The sequence below is a fragment of the Xiphophorus maculatus genome, chromosome 17 (genome assembly GCF_002775205.1).
Source record: "Xiphophorus maculatus strain JP 163 A chromosome 17, X_maculatus-5.0-male, whole genome shotgun sequence".
Taxonomy (NCBI): domain Eukaryota; kingdom Metazoa; phylum Chordata; class Actinopteri; order Cyprinodontiformes; family Poeciliidae; genus Xiphophorus; species Xiphophorus maculatus.
Window position 1 is genome coordinate 7,722,570 of NC_036459.1, and position 25,937 is coordinate 7,748,506.

At 38.5% G+C, this 25,937-nt stretch overlaps 1 protein-coding gene across 6 annotated transcripts in view; it reads right to left on the minus strand.

Moving 5' to 3' along the window:
* Positions 1–1,887: 1,887 nt before the first annotated feature.
* Positions 1,888–25,937, minus strand: part of kmt2e (lysine methyltransferase 2E) — a 39,842-nt gene continuing 15,792 nt past the window's right edge. Inside the window, exons 3-25 of one of the 6 annotated variants that reach the window (XM_023349775.1) lie at positions 22,808–22,922; positions 20,693–20,922; positions 20,470–20,609; positions 19,938–20,119; positions 19,806–19,844; positions 18,933–19,133; positions 18,719–18,849; positions 18,289–18,406; positions 17,326–17,435; positions 16,991–17,243; positions 15,626–15,724; positions 11,150–11,221; positions 10,591–10,776; positions 9,101–9,427; positions 7,803–8,102; positions 6,844–6,994; positions 5,942–6,171; positions 5,812–5,868; positions 4,893–5,450; positions 4,233–4,462; positions 4,068–4,147; positions 3,119–3,198; positions 1,888–3,027 (exon numbers count right to left, since the gene is read on the minus strand). In XM_023349775.1, coding sequence (XP_023205543.1) covers positions 2,203–3,027; positions 3,119–3,198; positions 4,068–4,147; positions 4,233–4,462; positions 4,893–5,450; positions 5,812–5,868; positions 5,942–6,171; positions 6,844–6,994; positions 7,803–8,102; positions 9,101–9,427; positions 10,591–10,776; positions 11,150–11,221; positions 15,626–15,724; positions 16,991–17,243; positions 17,326–17,435; positions 18,289–18,406; positions 18,719–18,849; positions 18,933–19,133; positions 19,806–19,844; positions 19,938–20,119; positions 20,470–20,609; positions 20,693–20,922; positions 22,808–22,922 — 4,714 coding nt within the window. In that variant the 3' untranslated portion in view covers positions 1,888–2,202. The remainder of the gene's footprint in view (positions 3,028–3,118; positions 3,199–4,067; positions 4,148–4,232; positions 4,463–4,892; positions 5,451–5,811; positions 5,869–5,941; positions 6,172–6,843; positions 6,995–7,802; positions 8,103–9,100; positions 9,428–10,590; positions 10,777–11,149; positions 11,222–15,625; positions 15,725–16,990; positions 17,244–17,325; positions 17,436–18,288; positions 18,407–18,718; positions 18,850–18,932; positions 19,134–19,805; positions 19,845–19,937; positions 20,120–20,469; positions 20,610–20,692; positions 20,923–22,807; positions 22,923–25,937) is intronic. The other 5 variants (XM_023349776.1, XM_023349778.1, XM_023349780.1 and 2 more) reach the window with 5 other exon arrangements.

A 25,937-nucleotide genomic window follows, 5' to 3' on the forward strand; every position in this document is an offset into this window, starting at 1 on the left:
CACTCACACACAAATAAAAATAAAAAATAAAAAAAAAGAGACAAAGTTGAAGAGTCAATAAAAGGGGAGAGAAAAATAAAAAATAAAATAAAAATAATGCTACAGTCACAGAAACATTCAGCTTTGCCGAGAACAGCGTTCATATTTACAACCATATCTTAAAATGGGAGTTTATGGGTCGGGTCATCGGGGTCGGATGAGAGCAAATTGTACAAGCATAGAAAAAGAAAAGCAGAAGAATATTTACAAAACCTGTTTCTGGTGAAAGCTGAAGTAACCACCTATACATTAAATTACACTTTCTACAAATAACCATTGATATTCAAAAATAAACCGCTGACGTCCGACTTGTGAGTCCAATCTGCCCGCAAAAATCACTCCTCTAAGCTGCCACACACACACACACACACACACTCATTTACACACACTCTGAGCCTCCAGCAATGGGCGTTGCTCGCCGATCTTTCCTAAATCTGCAGCGGTGAACAGATATTTGTTAGACAGAAGATTAAAAAAAATAATTTTTTTTTTGTTTTTTTTTACTCTATACAAAAAGCTTTTATATTGAGCCACTAGAATAAACATAAACTGTGTACAGAGCTGCTGACAACAGACACACTGCAAAAACTCAAATTATCAAAGTATTTTTATGACGTTTATACTCAAGAAATCTCAAAACGATTGAAAAAAAGACAAAAACTAACTTTTTAGAAACATATAGGTGCTTATTTTGACTAAATAATTCATTAATATTGATGAAAACATTTTAGTTCCATGTGTAAGTAGTATTTTTTTTAAAATTAATATTAAGGAATTATTGAAATATCTTGTTAAAAGTTACTTGCAATTTAGTTACAAGTAAATTTTAGCAAGATATAAAAGCTTGTAAGTAAATAAATTCTTATTTATGAAAAAGTTCTAGTTCTTATATTCTCAACTTATATTTGCCAGTGGATATAATACTTTTGTATCAATATAAGGAAATTATTCACTTATCTTGTTGAAAAATCACTTAAAAGGAACTTTTCAGAAAAAAAAAGCTTGTTTTAAGTCAATAATTCTTAAATATTGACAAAAAGTGTAAATTACACTGGCAGATTTTTTTTTTTACTTATGAAAATAAATTTTTTCTGTTGGTAGAGAAATAATGTGAAATTTTAATCACCTTTTTTGTTTTTTTTAAGCAATTTTAAGGGTTTCTTGACTTAAAAAAGGTGTTCAAACTTTTCATTGTGAGTCAAAAAAAAAGCAAATAAAGTAGTCAAGTTTTTAAAATAAATTTATTTTTATAGGAGAGTGATGTTAATTTTAAAATTTACTATATAGCACTTATAATTCAATTGAAGAAATTTATTCTCAGTTATAAGAATAAAATTTGGATCACTTACTTTCAAAAAACTTGAAATTATTTTGGTGCAGAAAATGGTTTTTTTTTTTCAGTAAAAATCAGACTAAATTTAGTATTTAACATTTTCCAGCATTAGAAAATTATGTAATGAATTTATTCAGACTAAAAATGAAAAAATGTAACAAATTTATATCACTGGAGTTGGGGCCACAAAAAAATCACTCTGAGGGCGACAAATGGCTGCCTCACTTTGAACAACCCGGGTTCCTAATGTCTTTATAAGATAAATAATTCTTGTACATTGATAAAAAGTAGATTTTTTCACTTATAAAACATGTTTCCCAATTTTACAAGTGGAATAAGTAAGTTTTCATCAATATTAAGGAATTATTTACTTTAAAAAGCTCCTATTGGTAAAATGTTACTTTTAGGTTGTTTCAAGTGAATTAATATAAGTGCAGTAGAAACTGGACCAAAAATACTTTGAGACTTTGAGTTTTTACAGTGTAGAAGACGGATATCAGGAGGGAAGAGGCTGGAATGTCCAGAGCGGGAATTACAACAGGAACAGAACTTTTTCCTCTCCATCCGAGAGGATGTTGTAAAAAAAAAACAAAAATAAAAAAAATCAGAAATGTAGGCCAGAGAGAGGGGGGCAATGAGCACCAGGGGGATCGTCCGCCATCTTTATTTTCTTATAGTTTCTTCCTCCTTCCCAGAGTTTGTCCTTTAATGTGACCTTTAACCCCACAATCAGCTGTTTTTCCACTGGCCGCGTGTTCAGAAACATAAAAACGTATCTACAGCTTATAGTACACGCCCCACCCTGCTGAACAGTTCACAGGGGTCAGAGGTCAGTGCCAGCCGGTGCTCAGGTACCCCGAGCTGTGGAAGGAGTTCGAGGTTGCCGGAGCGCCGCGGGGGCCAGGGGGCATCTGGGCGGCGGCGGGCTGCTGCGGCGGTGGAGGGGGGGGTGGTGGCAGTCCGGTCTGCTGCAGCGGCGGCGGGTAGGAGGGGGAGGCGGTTGCCGCGGCGCCAGGGTGCATCATGGCCGTCTGGAACTGGTAGTGGTGGGGGTTTGAGGCTGGGGGAGGAGGCGGTGGCGGCGGTGGGGGCGTCAGAGCCGCCGCCTGCTGTGTCGGTGGCGGTGAGGTCATCAGGAGCTGTGGTGGCTGCAGGTGAAGCAGCGTCGGGTGAGGAGGGGGAGGGGGTGGTGGCGGGGGCGCAGCGGCGGCGGCCTGGTAGTGGACGCCGTGCGGCGGGAAGGAGGGGGCGACGGCCGGCTTGAAGGCGGCGAAGGGCCCGGCGGGGGCAGGGCTCTGGTTGGAGAAGTAGGCGGGGGAGGCGGGCGGAGCCGGGGGGGGCGGCGGGGGAGGAGGGGGCGCCGACTGCGTGCCGAACTGGGGGAACGCCGCCGGCCCAGTTTGAGGCGGCGGCTGGGCGGGAGGTTGGGAGGGGAAGAGAGCCCTCTGGCTGCGGTAGGGGGAACCTTGCGGCACTGGCTTCGGGTAGTGGACCGGGGAGGAGGGCGGCGGTGGCGGCGGCTTGGTCGGGGTCAGGGGGGCGGGTTTGGGCCCAGCAGGCTTGCTGTTGGGATTCGCCAACCACGGCTGAGCGTCGCCGTCTTCGTCCTTTAGCGGCCGACCGGCAGGCTGGGAGAGAGCACCAGGAGAGCATGGCTGCAACGAGGAAAGAACAGGAAACGTTTCTTATTTTAACGCCAACCTTCAGTCAATCTATGGATCAGAACCAGAACCGGCGGCGTCTTACGGTGTGGGTTGGAGTTTTCTGGAGGACTGGAGATGCACAGTCTCGTAGTGCCGGTGTGTCGCCTCCTTCTGGTTCCCCATCTGATGCAACAGAAACAGAAACTTTACGACTGAAACGATTAATCAGATTAAGCGATTATTGAAATAAACTTCAATTAATTGAGTAATCAATTAATCGTTAACTGCAGCACTCATATATATGCTGAAAAAGCAACATACTTAAAGCAAATATTAAGCCATAGCTACATACTCAGTTTTCCCCAAATAAATGAAGGAAAGTTGTGATGATTGAAATAATCGTCAACTAATTTAGTAATTGATTAATCACTAACTGGACACTGGAAAAAGGGGAATTTGCTGAAAGTACAACACAATAAGACCATTACTTAAGCCAAAACTCAACAAAAAATATACAAAAAACCCCAAACAAAATCTCCTATTAAGAATTTTTTGTGGTCAAATTATGAATTAGTTAATTAAAAAATCTGTTAATCTATAAATCATCATGCTAAAGGAATGCTCTGTTATGCAAATGAAAACTTCAGTTTAAATTTTAAACAAGAAAATAAAAATTTTATTGCCTAAATTGCAATATTTTAAATTATTTGTAATATTATATAAGAAAGAATTAAGTAGTTAAATGAAAAATATGCAGAATGTGTCAACGTTTTTATTCGATTAATCGGTAAATCGTCTGAGTAATCAATGGAAAAATTGATTATTGAATAACTGATGCTATATTTTTGTCTTTTTATGATGCAAAGCACTTTGAAATGCCTTTCCGCTGAAATGTGCCATACAAATAAAATTTAATTTGATTACTAAAATAATCGCTGGTTGCATTAGATGCCTAGATAGTTAACAACCTTAGAAGGAAAAATTATTTTACATGAAAAATTATCTCAGTAATTACTGCAATAAATAGTATTTTTTTAATAATATATCTGTACCTGCATCCTTATCTTTGCTGAGCAGCAGCGCTCTGTGGTAGCCGCGCTCCCTGGCCTGCTCCACTGAGGTCGACGACGTCCTGATGATGAACATAAGGAACAAGTTCAGTAAATATGAAGCTAAAACTCATCCAGTGCCAGTGACTCCAAACAGAGGGAACGTACCACTGGCCTTCGCCGCCCTCCTTCTCCCCAGACGCCTCGGCCTCCTCGCTGGCCTGAGGCTCCTTCACGGTGGCGGCGCTGCACGGCGGCGGCTCGCTGGCGGTCTCCAGAGCCACAGGGAACGAATCCATGGCCAGCGGCAGCACAGTGGAAATCGGAGAGCTGCACTCGGTCTTGGAGCCGCTGCGGCGAGCTTCTCGCTGCCGCTTCCTGTATTCCAGCAAGGAAACCTGGGAAAACAGAGCAGCGCGGTTGGTGGAGGCTCTGATCCGCGAGGCGAAGACACGACTCAAATCTACCAGGAGGGGGCAGCGTTTAGCTAACTGTCAAGTCCAAACTCAAATTTCAAAAGATACCACGCATTTAAGACCATTTAACTCATAACTATTAGAAATTAAATGATTAATCAGATTAATTGTGATGAATCAATTCTGATCACTGATTTAGTAATCAATTAATCATTAACTGGAGAATACAGACTCAAAAAAAAGGCCGCTTGCTGAAACATCAACAGGATGACAAGGACAGTTGGATGGATAAATGGGTGAATAAATGTGTGGATGAATAGATAGATGGATGAATGATGGATTAATCCCAATCTGGGTAAAATTACAAACATCTTGCATTTTTGTATTGCAGACAGTAGACGTGACCTCTGACCTTCTTCCTCTGCGGTGGGTTCTGCGCAGACCCTCCTCCTTCGCCGTCGCCGTTCAGCGACCGGGAGAAGACGAGTGAGCCGCCCTCTTCGGAGCAGGGGTAGAACAGTTGCGCCTCGCTGAACGGCGGTTGGGAGCCGGACAGCGCCGCCGTTCCCGCCACCGCCACCGGCGTCCCAGCGGCTGGCGGCTCCGGCCTGAAAGGAGCCACCAGAGGCTCCAGCGTGTGAGATGGGGTGAGGTCCCGAAGGTTAGAGTTGACCGGGGAGAAGTTCAGACAAGCTGGTCCGGCCAGGCCTCTGTCTGGGCTTTTGATCCAGCCCGGGAACGAGGAAGAGGAGGAGGAGGAGGAGGAGGAAGGGCAGGCATCTGCAGACGAAACAGCCTCGACGGCGGCGTCTGGGAGCACAGCGTCCGTCCTCTCCTCTCCGCTGTCCACAGACTCTGGAGCGGGAAGCTGCGGACTCTCTGGGACAGGAAGCTTGACGTCTGAAGACGCTCCATCTGAGACCGGAGTTCGGTGACATGGAGAGGACGCTAACGACGGAGGACGATCAGCCTGCGAGGGATGAAGACAATCAGCGTCACATGACCTCTGGCACAAAAACACTCAGATTTGAACTTAATTGTTTTAATAACAATCCATATTTTAAAGATATTAGATAGATAGATGGATGGATGGACAGACGGACGGACAGATTAATGGACAGACAGACAGATGGATGGATGGATGGACAGAGACGGATGTATGAATGGATGGACGAATGGACAGACAGTTAGATGGATGGATATGCAGATGCATTTAGGTTTTTTCAAACTTGTTCAGATTTGAAAAATGCATAAAATCAACAAAAAGTTTAAAAACGGTCAAACAGTCTCAAACTTGGCAGGCAGTAAAGTGTTGAGTCGAAGCGCCTCACCTCTTGCACGGAGGGTTTCCGACTGACCTCTGGTGAGTTTTCCTCTGAAGACTCGGTCTGCGGATCAGGAAACAAACTCAGCCACCATTTTTAATCAGAACAGGCAGAATGCTCGGCGGAGCCTCCGTACCTCTTGAGGGGCGTTAAGTGCGTGCGTCGGGGTATTGCTGGAGGCCGGTTCCGCGGCGGGCTCTTCGGTCCGGGGGCGGGGCGGGGTGGTGAGGAGGCCGGGCGCCACGGACGGCTCGGAGAGGTCCGCCCGGGTCGGCGTGGCGCAGGGCGAGCCGTACGGCGTCGAGCTCTCCGATATGCAGGCGTCCAGCGGGCTCAGCCGTCGCTTCTTCAGGGGAGTCGGCAACTCTGGAGGAACGCGGCGTTGGGTCAGAAACTTCTATACACTCAGGTTCCTAAACATCCATATGTCTGGGTTTTGGTTTTAAAATGACTGATTTAGCTGGTAGTAAAAAAATAAAAACATAATTTAGTTGGGGGAAAAAACATGCTGAAACTGAAGCTCCTTGTTTAAATAAACATCAGATCTTTTAGATTGAGGATGTTCAAAGTAGGGAACAGGGGCCCTTTTTGGAACCTACACTGATTTTATGTGGCCATAATTCAACCATAATTCCAGAATAAATTAAGTAGAATAAAACTGCAACCTATAAATTAAATTCTACTTATAAAAATAGAAGTTTCTAACTTCCATTTGACTAATTTTGGGTTGTTTTGATTTTATGCTAACATTGGGGTATAAATGTGCTATTTTTACTATCCACTATTCAAAATAGGAAAGATGCCATTCACATTAGACTGATAAGAGTTCATTTTAAACCAAATGTGTTCAAAATGAGGTACGGGGCCATTTTTTTTATGTGATTTTATATGGCCAATCAACCACAATTCAATAATAAATCAAATAAATTAGGACAAAACTACGACTTTTAAATTAAAATCTTTCCATCAAATGGTAAAAAATATGGAATATTCCAGAAGAACTAACAAGAAAGTGTTAAAAATAAACAAAATGGCCACCTGGAAGTGAGCAAGTGCCGTTGAAGAGCAGCGGACTGTCTGAGTCTCCGTTAACGGAGGGGCTCAGCGGCCCGTCGCCGGGCAGAAAAAGGCTGGGCCGTCTGGCAGGGCTGGTGGAGCCTTCCTCCTCCAGAGCCTGCTTCAACCATCGCTGCACAGAAGGAAAAGATAAAAACAAAATTAGTAAACAAAAATAGCAGCTGCTACAAAATATCCCTAAACTCAAAGATTTTATCATTTAGACAAGATTATGGAACAAAACTGTTGAATTTTGTCATCTGAAAAACAAACATCCATGGAATTTATGTAACAGACCAACAGAAAATAGTTTAAAGTTGTGAAAGGACATGCTTTATTATTATTATTATTATTAGCTGATGGGGTCATGTTACTGGACATGTTACTGTGAAATATTGTCTCAAAAACCTGAGCTGTACAGCATCAGTCTTCAGTCAGAGGTTTCTTTAGAACCACTGTAACACAGACTGCTACAATCAGCATCTACGAAAACCAATTAAAGAAATTTGGATAAAATGAGCTACAACAGTATTTAATTTTCGTACAATCCATCAAACATGTGGAAGTAGATTTGGGGAATTTTTACTTTTTGGGCTGCATGCATGGTCAAACATGGTGGTGGCAGCACCATGCTATGGGGAAGCAAGTCAAAGATGATGGAAAAATGTACAGAGCTAAAACATGGGGTAATCCTGGAGGATCTGTTCAAATCAGAAAGCTGGAAGATTAAATATCGACTTTAGAAAATTAATAGTAATTTTTAAGGAACCACAATTTATTTAGCAAAAAGCAAAAATCTTTTCAAATATGATGCCTTGTTTTCTTTCTACTTTCTCTCCATGCATTCGTTTATAATTGGCCTGTCAGATGAAAACAAATTGAAAATGTTAAATAACTTCATTACACCCAGACAGGAGGTTCTTCAGAACTGGCTCTGGTACCTTTTTACAGGAGCCGCTGGTCGGCGGCGTTTCCGGCAGCTCCCTGGAACGGCGCCTCCCGGTGGGCACGCCGGGCGTGGTCGGGCTGCGGTTGGCCAGGAACGGCGACGAGAAGCGGATGTAGTGTTTGGGCGTGCTGTACACCTGCGGAGAGCAGGTCATGCCTGGTAAGGCGTTCAGCTGCGTGGCGAGTACTTCCGGGTCGCTGCTTATTCTCAGCGGCCGGTCCGGGACCGGTTCTGGCGTTCGGACGCTGCCGCGGTCCTGCTGTTTCTCCCCCACCCACTCGCTCACAAAGTGCTGGGGACGAGAGTTTGACAAAGGGGTGAATTATCTGGCTGCTTGAAGGGTTTTTCTTAAAGAAATCAAGACGAAAGAAATGATTAATCGTGATTAACTGATTGTTCAAATAATCATGAACTAATTTAGTAATCAATGAATCAATACCTGGAGTATTTAGAGGCAATTTTAAGCATAAATATTAGGGATAAAACAATTAATCATGATAAATAGATTATTGAAATAAACATCAACTAATTTGTAGTTGTTTAATCATTAACTGGAGTATTTAAAGCAAATATAATTTGGATGAATGAGATTAATCGATCATTGAAATAATCATTAACTAATTTAGTAATTGATGAATCGTTAACTGCAGTATTTAAAGCCAAATTAAAGCATAAATAGTCAGATCAATTGTGATTAATTGAGTTGTGAAATAATAATCTACTAATTTTGAAACTGATTAATCGTTAACTGCAATATTTAGAGCCAAATTAAAGCATAAATTTTACGGCTGAAATGATAAATCAAATTAATTGTGATTAATTGATTAATGAAATAAACTTAATCTAATTTAATAATCGATTTATCATTAACTGGAGACTCAAAAAAAGGCTATTTGATTATAGAACAACACGGTCAGAGGATTAATTAAGAATAGTCTGAACAAAAAAAAAAAAATATTGCATTTAAGATTAACAAAATGTTGTAAATATGCTTTGCCCAGTTTTAACTTCACCTTCTTCAAATTCTGTAAAAACCAAAGTCTCCTTTTAAGTAAATCTTTCTAACCAATTAATGCAAAAATCAGTCAATTAATCTACAAATGATCAAATGTTCACTAGAAGAATGCTTTGTTATTGCATTTTAGTCAATACAATTTTTTCTGTACTTATTTTAAAAAGGAATTCAATTTGTTAATTGTATTTTATGTATTTCTAAATAAAAATTTGCAGAACTTGCCAGTTTTTTATATTTGATTAATCGATTAATTGATAGACTAATCTTGTTCTAACCTTTTTAGTTTTGTAGCTCTTGCTGCCGGTGCGGGTTCTGTCCGGCGCCGGCGAGCTGCTGTGTGGAGGGCTGCTCTCTGGGATGTGGGAGGGGATTGCTTCAGGCTCCGGAGCCATCGGCGTCTCTCCTTCTGGCGTTTCGGTGGCAGGAGGCTCCACAGGTTCGGCTGGAGAGCTGGGCGTCAGGTCGGAGCAGGTGCTGATGGTGCGCGCGCGCCGTCGCTGCTGCCCGATGTGAGTCCGGTTCCTGGAGAAGCTCTTTCTGTTCCGAGACGGTTTCACCTTGGCCGGCTTCAGTCCAGGCTCCTCCTTTATTTCAAGAGGCGGCTGAAACATAAACAGCTGGGTTCATTCAGGCACTTTCCAAGCATTTTCACTGCAAAAACCTAAAATTTTACCAAGTATTTTTGTATAGTTTCTAGTGTAAATATATTAGTACACTTTCATCAAGATAAAAAAGTTTGTTTTAAGTCAATAATTCTTTAATATTGATGAGAAAGTGCTAGTTCCACTGGCGCCGTTACCTAGCAACACCTGCCAAGCCCAGCCCGTTGCCTAGCAATCCAGTTCTAGTTCCGCTGTTAGATTATTTCACTCACAACATGGGAAATTCGTCTTGTTGTAAGTTAAAAAATCTGCCAACTAGAACTTTTTCATCAATATTGAGGAATAATTTACTTAAATCAGGTTCTTATATCTTTCTGAAAAGTTACTTGTAAATTAGTTTTGCCTTATTTCAAGTGTAATTAAAAACTAGACAAAAATACTTGGTAAGATTTTGTGTTTTTGCAGTGTTCAAGGTAAGTCTACACACTTTTCCAGTAAAAAAAAGATTTCAATTCACTATTATAAATATATATTTTTTACTGTTATTAATATTTGTTTATGGTATTATTCCACATTTTACAGCAGGGAAAAGAGAAACTAAAATATTTTGAACTGTCTCTCTTTCACCTGACTGGTCTGGTGAAACAGAGCATTAATATAAGATTTTTTTTTTTAATTTCCTAAAAGTCGTTTAACGTACAAAATATAAGACTATCAATAAGTCACTGAGTCCTTAAGAATAATAAATATTCAATAAACTTAAATAATCCAAACAAATTGTGTTAAAATGACCTTCCTTCCTACAATATACATAAAAATGCACAAAAATAAAAATAAAAAATGTTGCTATGTTTTCTGGCATGTAGCAAATATAAATAATTTAGGTGACTAACTAACCTAAAACAAGAAAATCTGATTTAACTTCAGACAGCGAGAAAACAAATATTTTTAATTAGGTGTGTTAAAATCTGGTTTCAACAGTAAATTCAGGCTTTTAATCAAATATTAGATTGCACTTTGTTGAATTTGAACTTCAACTAGAAATCAAACAATTGAATTTAAAGTATTTTAAATTATTTAAAAGCCATGTATAAACCCTGAAACAGGTTTTTAAGATATTTCTAGAGAAGTTATTCTTTTGTTCTGTTTATCTTTGTCCTTACCTGCATGACAGCTGGAGAATCGACCGTTTCTGGCGTGGCAGGCGGTTCCTCTTTGATATCGCTGCGGCCGCCCACTTCCATCTTCACACTGCCGATTCGCTCCAGCGCCTGCTCCCTGCGTTTCTCCCGCTTCTCCATCCTGGCGAAGGCTTGCAGGATTGCCTCCATCTTCCGCTCCTCTCGAGTCTGAGGTGATTCGGGCGCGGGGTTTGGGAGGAAAACGGCACAGTCATTAGCATCTAACGACCCCCTGAAGCCACAAAGGGTTAACACAGCAAAAGCGACTCTAAGGGAGAGCAGAGATGCAAATGCAGATAGTTGGGAGGGAGGGGAAAGGTTTGCGATAGATGCAAATAAAGAAACCCAAAAGTAGGAAAAGCGGTGTGAAAAAGTGGCTCCAGATTGTTCAAAACGCCCCGCTGAGTGCTTCACATGGAAACTGCCTCCACCATTTAGAGAAAGATCCACGCCACCAAACAGACGGGGTTAGCTCGCCACGAGCCGATTTGGTGGAGGTGAACCCTGGAATGATGTTGGCTATGTATGGGGTCGAGTTTACCTCTTTCAGTTTTGGCCCGTTCCAGCTTGAAGCCGCCCCGACAGGGAGATGGGACTGCTCGGCTGGGTTGGCCTGAATGTTTAATGAAGAGACAGCCCAGTTTAGAGAAGCAACGCTCTCCGCAAACATTCGCCACGTCTGGCTGAAAATACATTTATTCTGGGTGCCAAAGATGCCCTAGGTACCCTGAAGGAATGTTAACTGTAAATAAGCGCTCATGTGCTGCATAAAAGCCTAAAAATGTGCAGTTTTAACTTAAAAATCTCAATTTTTAATATAAATTAGACTCTTTTTGGTGTGGAAAATCAAACCTAAAGCTACTGGTTTAAATAAGCATCTAATCTTTTAGATCAGCAGTGTTCAAGGTAGGGTCCGGGAGCCATATTTTGGCTGCTGGACTAATTTCAGCGGCCAAAATTGACCAATTTCAGTCGATTTGGCCGCCAATCGACCATAATTCCAGAATAAGTAGAAAAGTAGAAAGTAGAACAAAACTACAGCTTTTCAATTAAAATCTACTTCCAAAAATCTCAACTTTTACTTCAAATTTGACTAATAATTTTAAGGGTATAAATGTGCTATTTTTCCTAACTACTCTTCCAAATGGGAAACATGCCATTTGATTTGTGTTGATCTTAAACCAAGGGTGTTCAAACCAGGGTTTGGGGGACATTTTTGGGCCCCTGGGCTGATTTTGTGTGGCCCCAGACCACAATTCAAATGAATTAGGAGAAATTTATAACTTTCAAATTAAAATTTACTTACAAAAAAGGATAGTTGCAACACAAAGTGGTCATCTTTTCCAAGCTTTCTGTTTTCCGTCTATTGTCATGGTAACTGAGACCAAATCTACTGATTGACTTATACACTAAAGTACACTTGGTTGCGCCCGAATAATTTTTCAATTGCTGTGTTAAAACTTCTGTAAATTTTCTTTAATCAAGCCCAAAATAAAAAGCAACCAGAGAAAAAGCATTTGGCATTTTGGATTTATGATCTCGTTCCTACAAAAAATTACTTGTTTAATTAAAATGGTTCATGCTTAGTTTATTGTTGAATAGATAATAAATCATAATATTTAGGTGACTTTAGGTTTTTTAAATGATATTTTTCTGGCCTCTAAGTACTTTTGAGCTAATGATTTTGGCTAATGTGACCAAAAGTTTGGACGTCCCTGTTGTAAACAACTAAAATAAGATAAGAATGTTCAACTTGCAGAGTAATAAACTAAACTGGACAAGGATCCGAGTTTTTTTTGGCACCACAGACAGAGAGGAGGATGGTGAGGCAGGTAAACATATCTCTAATTCTCACTGATATAGAAAGACAGCAAAGAGTTGCATCTTCATACCAGCAAGTCTGTATTATCACCACTACATGATCCAAAATGTTTGGCGGCTAAATACCACAGCAAAGAACAAAAATCAACCTTTGGGGTTAATGATCGCTTAATAGAGTAGCCAGAGATCCTCCAATCCTTTAAATTGTTAAAGGACAAGCTCAAGTGTTGCTCCACTGATGGAAAATGCTTAAAGAACAGATCTGGCAGTTATAGATGGGTTACGGTCGTCTATTCCTATCAGATGGAAAATATTACAGGGATATTATTAATGTTGGTAAGCTATAACTGATAGGAATCCCTAGATAGAGTGAGTGCCAATAAATATGGAAAATACTTGAAAATGTGACTGAATGGAGTGGTTGTGGGTCAACATTTGCATAAAAATAACATGTGCACTGCAGGATTAGACATGTGGCAGGCTTTACTTCAGAGCAGTTTCATGTTTTTATGGATGTATTAGCAATAAGACATTTTAGCTTCACTTTTATCACTGTCACTTAAATACTATAAAATATTGTATTGAGAACTGAGTCCATATCAACCCACCACAATTAACTGAAACACTAACTTTAGCATGAGGGCTATTGCTAGCATGTTGACTAAGTGACTTACTCCATCTAGTATGTATACAGTAGTGCATAAAGTTAGCTAAAATGCTGCTAGCAGCATGTGGGCTATCACTAGCAAGTTAGCTAATATTACTTAACTTTACACAAAAGTTTACTCTTTGTTTTAATATCAAAATTAGCTAAAATGCTAACATTAACATGAATGCTACTACTAGCATGTTGGTCAACAGTAGTGCATACTTACGCCATTCAATAAGTTTAGCTTTTATACAAAAATTAATGCTAATGTTAGCATGAGGGCTTTCACTAGCATGTTGACTGACATTGACTTACACCATATAGTATACAAATAATGTATACACTACTAAGGTTAGCTAAAATGGTGTCCATAGCATGTGGGCTAACACTAGCAAGTTGGCAAACATTACCTTACTTCATTCAGAAGCATGTAGGTTATCATTAACAAAGTAGCCAGCATTGCCTTATTTGTTAATAAGGCTAATGCTAATAGGCTATTACTATCAAGTTGACCAACAGTGACTTACTCCATTCAGTAGATTAAGTTTAGCTTTAATATTTGAATTGGCTAAAATGCTAACATTAGCATGAGAGCTATAATTATTATGTTGACTATCCAGTAAAGTAACCTAAAACTAAGGTTAGCTAAAATGCTAACTTTTACATGAGGTTTATGATATTATGATAACCAACATTGCCTTGCACCATTCTGTATGCTAACAGCAGTGAATATGCAAAATGACAAATGCTAGGCTTAGCTAAACTGCTGTCACTAGTATGTGGGCTAGCTAGACTTTTACCTAAGTGGTCTTTTGTCAACATCTGCTGTAGAAATACCTAATCAAGCCTGTGAGGCAATTTGTCTTCCATTTCTATGACATCACAGCAACTAGTCGACGCATGAAGTTGTGCAACCCTATAGTGCATACGCTAAAATTACCTGTCAATAGTATGTTAACTAGCATTGCCTTACCTAATTCTGTAGGTTAGCTTCCATTTAAAAATGAGCTAAAATGCTAATGTTATTACTATCATGCCATATCAACACTTGAATTGTGCCAACTAAATGCTTCTTAAACCAGTGGTGACTACATAAGCAGCACTGTGTTTTGCAACAGCCACTAACATCTTCTACAGTAGTTACTGATTGTGTGTGAATGCTAGCCTGTTTGTTACAGCTCTGTCCACAGACAGCAGCTCATTGGTAATGCTAAAGTCACCCCCCCTCCTCCACCCTTAATCTATCCATCTCTTTTGCCGATTAGAACAACTGTATGTTGCCCAAAGATGAGTCAGCGTTTTACACCTTAAATCCACCGTGTACAATGAAGCTGACTGCAGGGTAATTTCCAGTGTGTGTGGGGGTGTGTGTGTGTGTGTGATCCCCATCTCTCAGGGACATGAGGCCATTTGGCAGCAAGTGCAGGGAGTGGTTGATACCACGACAGGCCATTTTAGACAGTGATGAAGCTGTAATGCACTCAGGAACCGCTCCAATGGATGATGGGAAATTATTGTTTATGTGTTGTTTCAAAAGAAATAGTCAGGAAAATATGGAAAAAAATAAATAAATCTTGAAGCTTCAATGTTGAAAGAAAAAAACAAAAAAAACAAACGTCAAAGCTGAAGGAGGGCAAAATAATGAGCAGAAGAGCAACAAAGGTGCCGATAGTGGTGGGCGATGTAGCAGAGATGAGTGATGAAGAGGAGGCTACAGTTGGAGTCAGAAGGTTACACAAACGCAACATCAAGGTCATCCATTGTGGCTTTTATTGGATTCATTTGAACCATTCCGTTTCAATATTTACCACTCTAAAAGCAACACGCTCTAGCTATTTTTGCCACAAATATTTTAGCTAGCACAGTAGTGGTGGAATCATGCTGAGGGGCGAATCTAAATTCTTCAATTTCACCGCTAATTCACATCCAGAATTATTTAATTAAATTAATAGTAAAATTAAATATAGATCAAATTAAAATTTCATTTAATAATAAAATTTTATTATTTAATTTCCCTTTGCTATTAATAAAGTATTTTTGAATGTGAACGTTGGGTAATGATCCCAAACAAACAACAAAACTGATTTTTAACATCTTATAATCTTGCTTCAACTTCCAATACAAATTTCTCTCAGATGAGATGAACATGACCAAAAGAATGAGCAAAATGCCCTCCAACAAATATTAATCAGAGTATTCATCATGCGATTAATTGTGACATCACCTGAATTTAGTGACCAAAACATTTTAAGACTAATGTTGGAATAAATAAATCAATAAACTCAAACTTATTCCTACCCGGAAAACAAAATGGTTCAAATAAACCCATGAAAAACCAAAACAAACATATAAATGCAGAGCTGCGTTGGTGCAAACCTCTGAGTTTTAGACTACAGCAGGAACGCGGCTCCTGTCCAAAAGCCCTCAGCAGACAGGGAGCAGCATCAGGGGACAGTTTGGTTTTTATCACCATTACTTTTATTTTTCACTCTCTGCTGGGCAGCTGCATGGAAAAAGAAGCTCAAGTCCCTCACTTTGCACACTTACCATCTTCCTCCTCCTCTCTGCAATCTGCTCCTCTGACTCCATCTCTACTTCATTGCTAATGGAGGTTTTGTCTTCTAGATCCTCAAATAACTCAGGATCCTGTAAGAGGAGGGGAGAGCCGTGTATGGCCATTTTTTTTCTCATCATGGCTGAAAATTCAGCCTGACTACAGACTAGAGGGAGACAGGGAAAGGCTGAGGAGAAGGTGTAAAGGGGGAAATTTCTTCAATTTGCTGCTTTTTTCTTTTTTAGGGCCGTTTATGCACTTTTCTTTCTTCATTTGTCAAGAATCGTGTTTTAAAAACAACCTTAGCCTGAATGAATCATTTTGTGTGAAGACTTTAAATTAGGATTGTGTGAATGCATAAAAGGATGATGGGAAAACAAGGGAAAACAATACATGATGAGCAACGACATTTATAAAAAACAATATATGCAAAGAACGTATTTTAAAAAGAACAAAATTCAGGGTTTGTACACTTTTCACACGGTAAAATTCAAAGACCTTTCATGCATTTTCAAGGTAAGTTTCAAAAGCATCACAAGTATATATATTATATGTAATATATGTTATACATATGTATATATATGTTAATATGTTTTTGTGATAGTATTCTCTGTTCTACAGCAAGGAAGAGATTTTACACTCACCTTATACACCTGAAAGTTACAAAAAAATCTAAAAATAAAAATATTCTTGTTAGGTTCTCTGACATTTAGCAAATAGAAATTATTTTAGTGATTCTAAGTAACCTGAAACAAGAAAAGTTTAATCAGATTTCACTTCAGACACTGAGAAAAAAATATTGTAGTTGTCTTTTTATTATCTTTAAATATCTGGTTTCAACTATATGTAAAGTTTTCCAAATTTAGGCTAAAACATTATTTTATATTTTGAAATGCACCCTGTACTACTATAAAAAAAAACACTATATTTTTCCCAAAACAATTCCCAATTTCAACGACGCTTAATGTATAAAATATAATACAATTAATAAGTCATTAGGAATAACACAGTAGTAATTAAAATAGAAAGAATCCAAACAAATTGTGTTAAAATAAATTACTTTCCTGCTCAAATTAAATGTTTAAATGCAAGAAAATTGAAATAATTTTAGTAATCCTAACTAACAAGTTTAGCCTGATTTAATTTCAGACAGTTAAATCAGGTGTCTGAAAATATTTGGTAAATTTAGGCTTTTAATCAAACGCTAGGCTACAGTTTGAATATCAAGCACTTTCCAAACCTTGAAAACACCTAAACGAAGCACTTTCCAGGATTTCCAGAAGTCGTACGAACCCTGGAAACGTGAAAGCGGGTCGTGGCGGTGAGGAGGAAACATGGATTCTGTCGTTTGAACTTGCCTGGTTGTTTGAGATGGAGAGCCGCAGCGGAGAGAGTTTCCTCTGCTTTCCGTCTCCTAAACTCTTCCCCTTCCCCTCGCCGTCCAGAGCCACGTTCTGGTTCTGACCCGGGTCGTCTCGGACCAACTCCTTGTCCTTGCGGCTGCCCCTGCGTCTCCCGCTTACGCTCAGGTTCTCGGTGGGCTCCTGGTTGTGCTTCAGCACCGGGCACTCCTGGTTCCCCTTCACACAGGCACAATCTACCTTGTATTTACTGAAAAGAAGAAGAAGAAATATGATAAAGCTTTAGAATAAAATGACCTTTTCTGCTATTTTTGATTATTTGCCACACTCACCAGCTGCCATAATCAAAATCAAAGCCGATTGTGATTTCCGTGCCTTTGGAGATCGGCCTCAGGGAATAGATGTATAAATGGAGCATGCCGTCCTCAATGACATGCCGCACCTGGAGGATTTATTAAAACAACGGGACAAAAAAATGATAAGAAATAGATTTACTCATTAAGATGTTACTGCAGCATATCACTGTAAAAAATAATCATGTTGGATATAGTGGTTTATATTTTTCACTTGAATTTCAGGATGATGGACATTTTTCAAGATGGCCGCCATTTTTGAGATTTTAAATCAATGTCAAAAAGTGTGAACAATTTTCATGGCTTGAATGAACTTTATGTCACACATTGTGTTTTTTTTATTCGTTCAACATATTTATACAGCATTAACTTAATAGCATAATAATTTGTTTAAATTTTTTTCTTGTTTTTACTTTTTGTCTTTTTGGAATAAATAAATAAATAATATGAAGCAAAATCAGAAACTGACTTTGTTGTTAAAGGGTCTCACAGCCACTATTTGTTTAGCGGCTTAGCTTTAGCTTTTGCTAAATTTTCTATGTGCTTAGAAAATTTGCAGCTTGCTGGAAGCTGCAAATTAGCTTCCACCAATTTTCCTATTTGTTTAGCATTAGCTTCTGCTAATTGTTTAGTGTTTATTGATTTAGCATTAGCCTCCCCTTATCGTTAAATTTGTTTAGCAGTTTAGCGTTAGCTTCTGCTCATTTTTCTATGGGTTTAGCAGCTTAGCATTAGCGGAGCTTACATTCCTGACATCGCAGTAATTATCTGTGATAAATATTGACAAATTTAGTGCAAAAATAAAGGTTCCTTGTTGGCCATCTTGGCTCTTTCAATGGCTAACTTTTTTTTTTCTTCCCTCTGATAACATCTAATTAGGACTTTGTATCCACGTGTGAAAGATTTTGGTGAAATATTCAACTGCTGCACTGCTGGACGTACCTCGGAGTTGGGGGTGCAGGAACGACGGATGAAACGCGCTTCGTTACCGAAGCTGCGAGCATCCACGCACATCTCCACTCCGTCGAATTTTGAGTAAAATAAAACAAATGGATAAGGCCTGAGGAGGAAAACAAAAAAATAAATAAACATCCAGCAGAGTAATTCACGTAAATGGCTTTGCAAAAGTATTCACACCCTCATTTTGATACAGAACAACAAATTATTGTGCAGTTTGTTGGGATTTTTCATGTGATAAATGAAGTAATGTGAAAAAAGACATGTTTGCAGTTCGGGGAAACAGCAAACGCCACACTTTTAAGATTGCTACTTAGAGTTTGTGGTCTAAATGAGACAAATTTAAAGGGTTATGAACATCTTTGCAAAGCAGTGAACTCCACATGTTAACTAAAAGCAATAAGGATTCCCCGACCTCTTGAAGAAGTAACCGTTGGCCTCAAACTGCTGCCGAAGCATGAACTTCCCCCTGTACTCGATGATGAGGGAGTCTGGAGGCAAGTCCCGCACTGCTTTGAGGATCTTCTTGTTCTTCTGAACCTGACTCTGAGCAACATAAACAATCTGACATCAGCAAAAGATGAGAGACGGACGGTAACCCAAAACAGGCAAAACAAACTACAAACTACCTCCACTGGGGGTTTGAAGGAGGCTGGGTGCGTGTTGTACGCCAAGTTCTTGCCGTCGCCTTGCTCTTTGACGCGCAGCAGCACCTGGACATCCTCGCTGTACTGATTGCTGCTGGCCTCTTCATAACGCTCCATCCACGTCTTGATTTTACTCTCCCACATAGAAGGGTACTCCGCTGGCTCCGTGTCCGGAGCGGCACCCTGAGAGGGAAAACAGTTAATACAGAAGAGCTGAAACGATTAACTGCAATTAATCGTTATTTTTCATGGTTAACCGATTATTGAAGTAATCATCAACTCTATAAGGGATCGATTAATCGTTAACCGGAACATACAGACTCAAAAAAAGACTATTTGCTAAAAGAATGGCACACTCAGAACAGAAAATAAACCAAAACTGCATAAAAATTATAAAAATTTTGGAATTAAGACCAAAATAGCTCCGAAAGTGGCATAATTTAAGCTTCACTGGTTCAAATTTTGAAAAAAAAATCTCTTATTAAGAATCTTTTGTATTGAATTATTAATCGTTTGACCCAGAACGTAGTCAGTAGGTTGGCCCTACATTGTATTGTTAGAACTATTCTTTCATTTGCAGATGCATCCTTTGCTACAAATCATGAAGCCAACAAGAATGCTGCTTTGTTGCATTTTAGGCAATAAAATGTTTATTTTCTTATTTTAAAAGAGATTAAATTATTTGTTTCTTTGCAACTTTTAATTCTTTCTGCTATTGTAATAAAAAGGTCAAGTAAAACAAACAGCAGAATATGTTGGATTTTTATATGATTAACCGATTAATTGCCAGAATAATTGATTAATTGAGTAATCGTTCTCCTAGAAGGATAACATTTGTGTTTTTTGTGCGTTTACCTTCACTCTAGAGGATTTTCTGGACCCCTCTCTGAAGGCCTACAAAGAAACCAATCAGGTTCAGAGTTAAAATGAGTTTCAAATACTTTGAATCAAAATCTGCTTATTGTAGCAGAACGAGTGAAAGTTAACCTTCTTGGCGCGGGCAGAAGAGGCCGGCGGATCTTTGTCACCACTCTTTTTGCGCTTCTTATCAGCCTGTTTGTTGCCAAGGCGGCCTGTGGTCAGCGTGATGGTGGTGGGTGTGTGCTGGAAGGTGGAATAGAGCTCTAGTGGAACCTCATCTCCGCTCTCCGTCGCGCTCGTGTCCCCATCTGAACAAGCAGAGAAGTTACAAACATACCGAGCTATAAAAAGCTGCAGCTGCTGCAGGCAAAATAAAAGCCAGTCAGGTTGCAATAATAGAACAAGCTGCTTGCCAGACAATGAGTTACAAAGATGTAGTTTGGTGTTTATCCAGCAGGTGTCACTGTGGGCTAAAATCAGGCTTGGAAAATTTATTTTGTTGGCCATTTACTGCAGCAAGGAAGCCAGAAAAGCAGAACTGAGCATCTTTGGACTCTTGGAGAAAATGTCTAACGTCACAAGTTGAACCCAGCTTTCAGAACAGCAACAGTTTCAGCCACTGACTCATCATTTTCATGTTTTTCTCGGTGCCGCTCACCAGATAAACACTCTCTCTTTCTGGTCTGAAGCAGGATGGCCCTCTCTCGGTCCAGATGTCGCGGTTGGCACCGTTCGCACAAGTAGGTCTCAGGAATGTTCTGCCTGTCGATGCCCATGCAGTCGATGTGCTGCCAGGCACTAAAAAACAAACAAACAATGAATTTAAAAACTTTATCTCCATTTTTAGTGTCTTTAAAATTGAATCAAGCAGTTTTTTTTACCTGCACTTGTCACAGCAGATCATGTAGCCGTCGTCATGGGTGAAGCCACAGATGCATCGGGTGATGTCGGTCCCGTAGCTGCTGTCTTCAGAGGTGCTGAGCGTTGTGCCCCGAGACGCTTCATCTTGGGGCCCGGAACCGAAGGGAACCACTTCTCCCTGTCGGATCAACATGGAGGGCGGAGGGGAGGCTGGCGGCGTCGGTGGGGGCCGCGCCCCATAATTATGGTCCTGAAAATCAAAAAATACGCAGAGGATGTAAAGGATGAGCATCCAAATAAATACAGATGGAATATACTTTATTGATCCCCAAAGGGAAATTGCTTATATGCTGACAGTTATTCCATCCAAAGCTTTAAATATTGGTAAATAAAAATATAACACTAAGCAATATAACATTTATAAAAAGTGTGATATTGTGATTTAAATATGACTAAATATAAAATATAGAAAAAATATATAAATAATATTTTAAATATAAATATTAAATGTTATTTATATTAATAAAAAAATTATTTATATTATAATTAGTACATACTATAATCATAGCCTGTTAGCTAATGCTAGCTATATGCTAATTATTATTAGTATATAATAATACATTTGTTATTGCATTAAAATACAATAGTAAGAAGAATATTTATAATATTTTAGAAAGAAGCATATTATGGCGATTTTATGATTAATAAAATTTTTAAAAAATGTTTACATTTTATTTTATTTATTTGTGTCATTATTATTTTTGTTTTAATTATTATTATTCCTTTATCTTAAGATTTAAAGACACTGCTCAGTTCTCAGAAAAACTCAAAACAGCCACAAAGCGTTCAGTATCAGCATCTGTCTGCTACTGAAGATCTTTGCATGAAGGGCGGGCTAACTCTAGATAGCCTCCTCTCTGTATTGCTGTGAAAGGGGACGGAGATGCTAACACGTGTCCTTTAGCTTACAGATAACAGCAGGAGGAGAAAACCTGCAGTTTCTTCTACTGTTTTAATTCAAACAGCATTAAAGCCCAACATGTTTAAACTGCGATCAGATCAAAGCTGCAGCGACTAGAACAGTCTCTGCAGAAATAAGAGCTTTTGTTTCTAATGATTACATTGTTTTCATGTTCGATTGAAGTAGAAGTCCAAATAAAATGCAGAGTTAATTAAGTTCACATGACTCGATCTTTTACCGATTCCCTTGATCTTATTAAAGCAGGTTTTCTGAAAGTTTAATTTTGTACTTTTTTTTTAGGAATATGATGATTTAAATGTTTGGACTCTGATTTTCGTTATTCCATGATGAAGAAATTAAATTCCAGTTTTAGTAGCAGAATTCATCAATAGCTATTAAACAAAAGCTTTAAAAGCTGTTGTTTTTTACAGTTTATTGCTTTTCAGTATCATTTGCTTTTGTCACAGCTTCATAACATTCCTGTGCAAAAATGACAAACCAAACCAATGCAGACTTTCTAAAATTAAAGAAATAAACACTGACGGAGGAAGGAAAGACTGAAGGAATGCATACACTGAAAAAACACAATTCTAGTTTCGACTGTGAATATATTTATGCACTAGGAGACAAAACTAACTCAAACTAACGTTTCATCAAGAAATAGCTTATTTTAAGTCAATAATCCCTTTTATATTGTTGAAAAATTACTACTTCCAGTGGTAGATTATTTCACTTATGGAAAAAAATATCTTATTATTAGTGGAAATAGTCATTTTTGAACAATATTAAGGAATTATTGACTCCTGTGTCTTGTTGAAAAGTTAGTTTTGATGGGTACTAAGACATTTGCACAAGAAACTAGATTAAAAACTTGGTCATATTTTGTGTTTTGCAGTGTAAATTTAGTATTAATATGTTCTAAGTCTTATAGTGTTGAAATATTGGGTAAATTTAAGACACGAATGTCTACAATTAAAATAAATAGGATTTTTATTGTAGAAATCAGTTAAATTTTCTTCCAGAAAAACTAATTTAATTTCTTTGTTCCATCAGTAAGTCGTCATATTATCAAGTATCCAATAAAACAACAGGAGCTGGTCTCTTTCGAGTCTCCTTTATTTGTGTGCAGAGACAGGTTTCATTACTACTAATGAAATCAAAGCGATGTACTCACAGCGTAAGGCAGGCCGATGTAACTGTGGGAATGGTGAGAAGAGCTGCTGTAAATCTGGTGTGGGTAGCTGGACTTTTCCACCACCACGGGGCTGGCCTCCACTGATTCTGGTCTGCTGGCGAGAAACGGAAACGTTATTCACAGAAAAACGAGCCAATAAATGTGAAATTGCAACAACATGTTTGATTAGCAGGTGTGTTGCTCAACCAGGAAAGTAAAGGTGGCAGGAAATTATTCTTTAAACTTTTAGCAATCAGAGTTAAAAGTAGCGACAAAATTTTTCATTTATCTCTTTTGTTATGAAAAATGCAAAAGCAATTCTATTGTAAAACAATTTGCAGGCTACAGTAACATGATGAAACTAGGCTAGAAGTTACTGTGATAAACTTTTGGGTTGTTGTTTTGAAAGTATTTTAAGTAATATAATGGTTTAGTAATGCAAAAATCTAACTTTAAATTATGATGAACATTTAACACTGGAACTGGAAGACATTTTAAATACACAAAATAAAACAACAAGTAAAATGAATTTTGAAGTCTCTGTAAACAAAATTGTCCTTCAAAAAAAGGAATTAATTGAGACCAAAACACCAGACTTTAGACTTTGATCATCCAGTTTCTGGTAGAAAAGAGGAAAATGATAAATCACACAAATAGAAATGATCAAGTTTGTTTAAATTTAACATGCAATTGATTGATTTATTGCAACAGACCTCTTTCTTTTTAAAACCCTCTCGTTATTGTGCCACATTTCTACTTTTGAGTAAAAATTATGAAATGTTTTTGGTGTTACATACGATGAAATTAAAATTAAAACAAAAAAATTGATTTGTGTTTTTTCTTCTGCATCGCTTTGCTTCCATCTGTTTTAAGCGCATGGTGAAATAAACTTGTGCTATTCCTGAATTGCATACAAGGACCACAGAGAATCATCTCAAGGGCCACAAATGGCCCCCAGGCCGCATTTTGGACCTCCATGCTTTAATATGTCAGTCAAATAAAGCGTCTAAAAATGCAGAAACAAGACACACATTTATCTTCAAACTCACGTACAAGGAAGGCAACAACAAACGCATAATTTTGTTTCAAAGCGATTCACGTCAAACCAGTAGAACAGCTTTCCCCAAGCCGACAGAACCAGTTTCTGAAGCCAACCAACCCTTATTTTGATGGTTTTGATCTGGTCTTCAGTTGCTGCAGGGGAGCTAATAGAAAAAGAGGGAAGTGGAACTGGCAAAAAAAGAAAAGAAAAACGAATGGTGCGACAACATGGTCAGGTATGAAGAGGAGAAAACAAAAGAGAAAACGAGGGAAACATGAGGAGGAGCAGCGCTCATAAAAGATCTACGTTCAGTCAAGTGAAAACACATTTGAGTTTTGTAGAGAAATCGCTCCGATCTGTGGGAAAATAAACACAGCAGAGTATGTGTGGCAGCTGATGAGCACATTTTCTCTGCTGCTCTGTCTCATGACACTTAAAGAAGCTCTCATACACAAAAAACAGAACCTGGCAGGCAGGACAAAACTCCAACAGGCATGTCTACGTGGGAACGGCTCGAGATAAACGACTTTACAACCAGGAAAGAGTCAAGCAGCGACTCAAAAGTTCAACCCGGCCTCCTCGACCTGTAATTCCCAAGTTAACGCGGTTCTACGGTACCTGTGTGAGCCCTCCTCGGCCCGTTCTGCTGCTCTTGCACGCTGATCGAGCTCTGTGCAACACTTCCTGTGAGTATTACCGCTCGGCTCGTCGCTGTCAAAGTGAAAACGTACGAGCATGCATGAGGTCTGGAGGCGGCGCCGGCCCGAGGGGTGTGTGAACAGAACAGATCAACTGCCAGATTACACACACTGCAAGTGCAAGTCGGTTTCATGTACACCAAAGGAAACTTCATGCTAATGATTAATCTGAATAAAAACTGTTTAGCATGACTAAAGAAAGAGTTTATTGGGTGGAAAATACAGCTACAGTTTTATTTTTATGCTCAGATGAAGTAGGAGCTAACCATTACTTTACTAATTGATTATTTGGGTAAAAACTTGGAACATTCTACATATTTTTCATTTAACAACTTACATATTTATATAATATTAGAAATACTTTAGTAGACAAATGACATAACTAAATTAATCTTTAAAATAAGAAAATAAACATTTTATTGCCTAAAATGCAACAACATAGAATTTATTGTGAAGTTTTGGTAAAACAGACAGGAAACATCCTTTTTGAGTTTGGATACTCCAGTAAACAATCGATTATTTCATTAATCACGATTAATTGTTTCAGCCCAAATTCTCTATATATTTTGTACAGTTTTGGCTTAATTATTGCTCTACATATGTTGCTTTTTCAGCAACATAGTTTATTTTTGAGTCTGTGTACTCCAGTTAATTAATCAAATGCTAAATTAGCTGACAATTACTTCAAAAACAATTAGTCACAATCGTTTCAACCCAAATTTAATACAAAATGTACATATATTTTGCACAATTCTTACTTGATTATTGCTCTGAATGTTGTTTTTTCGACAAATAGCTTATTTCTGAGTCTCTATACACAACTTAACGATTAATCAATCACTAAATTAGTTCGCATTATTTTTAAAAATTGATTAATCATTATTAATCGTTCCCGCTGTAAGTAGGGTAACGGTTTAAATCAAGGATGTTCAAAGGACTGATTTTATGTGACCCTCCAAAAATAAATTAGGACGAAACTTAAATTCTTAATTCTCTTACAAAAATGTTAGGCGTAACACAAAGTGATCATCTTTTCAAAGTTTTCTGGTTTACGTCTGTTTTTATGGTAAATAGAGCCACATATTCCCATTGCCTTGTTCTCTAAAGTGCACAAATTGCCGTTTTAAAACTTGGCTAAATACATAAAGTGTTTTCAAACAATCCTGTTTTTATTGCTGAGAATAGACTAAATATTTCTTCAGTTTTCTTCATACAAAATTGATATAATAAGCAAACTGGTTGCCTTTCATTTAACAAGAAAAACATGCAGAAACCATTTGAAGTTTTGGATCTAGAATCCCGTCCCCACAAAAAATCTGACTAATTGTTAAAATAGTTCAGCTTAGCTTATTGTTGAGTGGATTGGGGGGGGGTGGAAACAACATTTTAG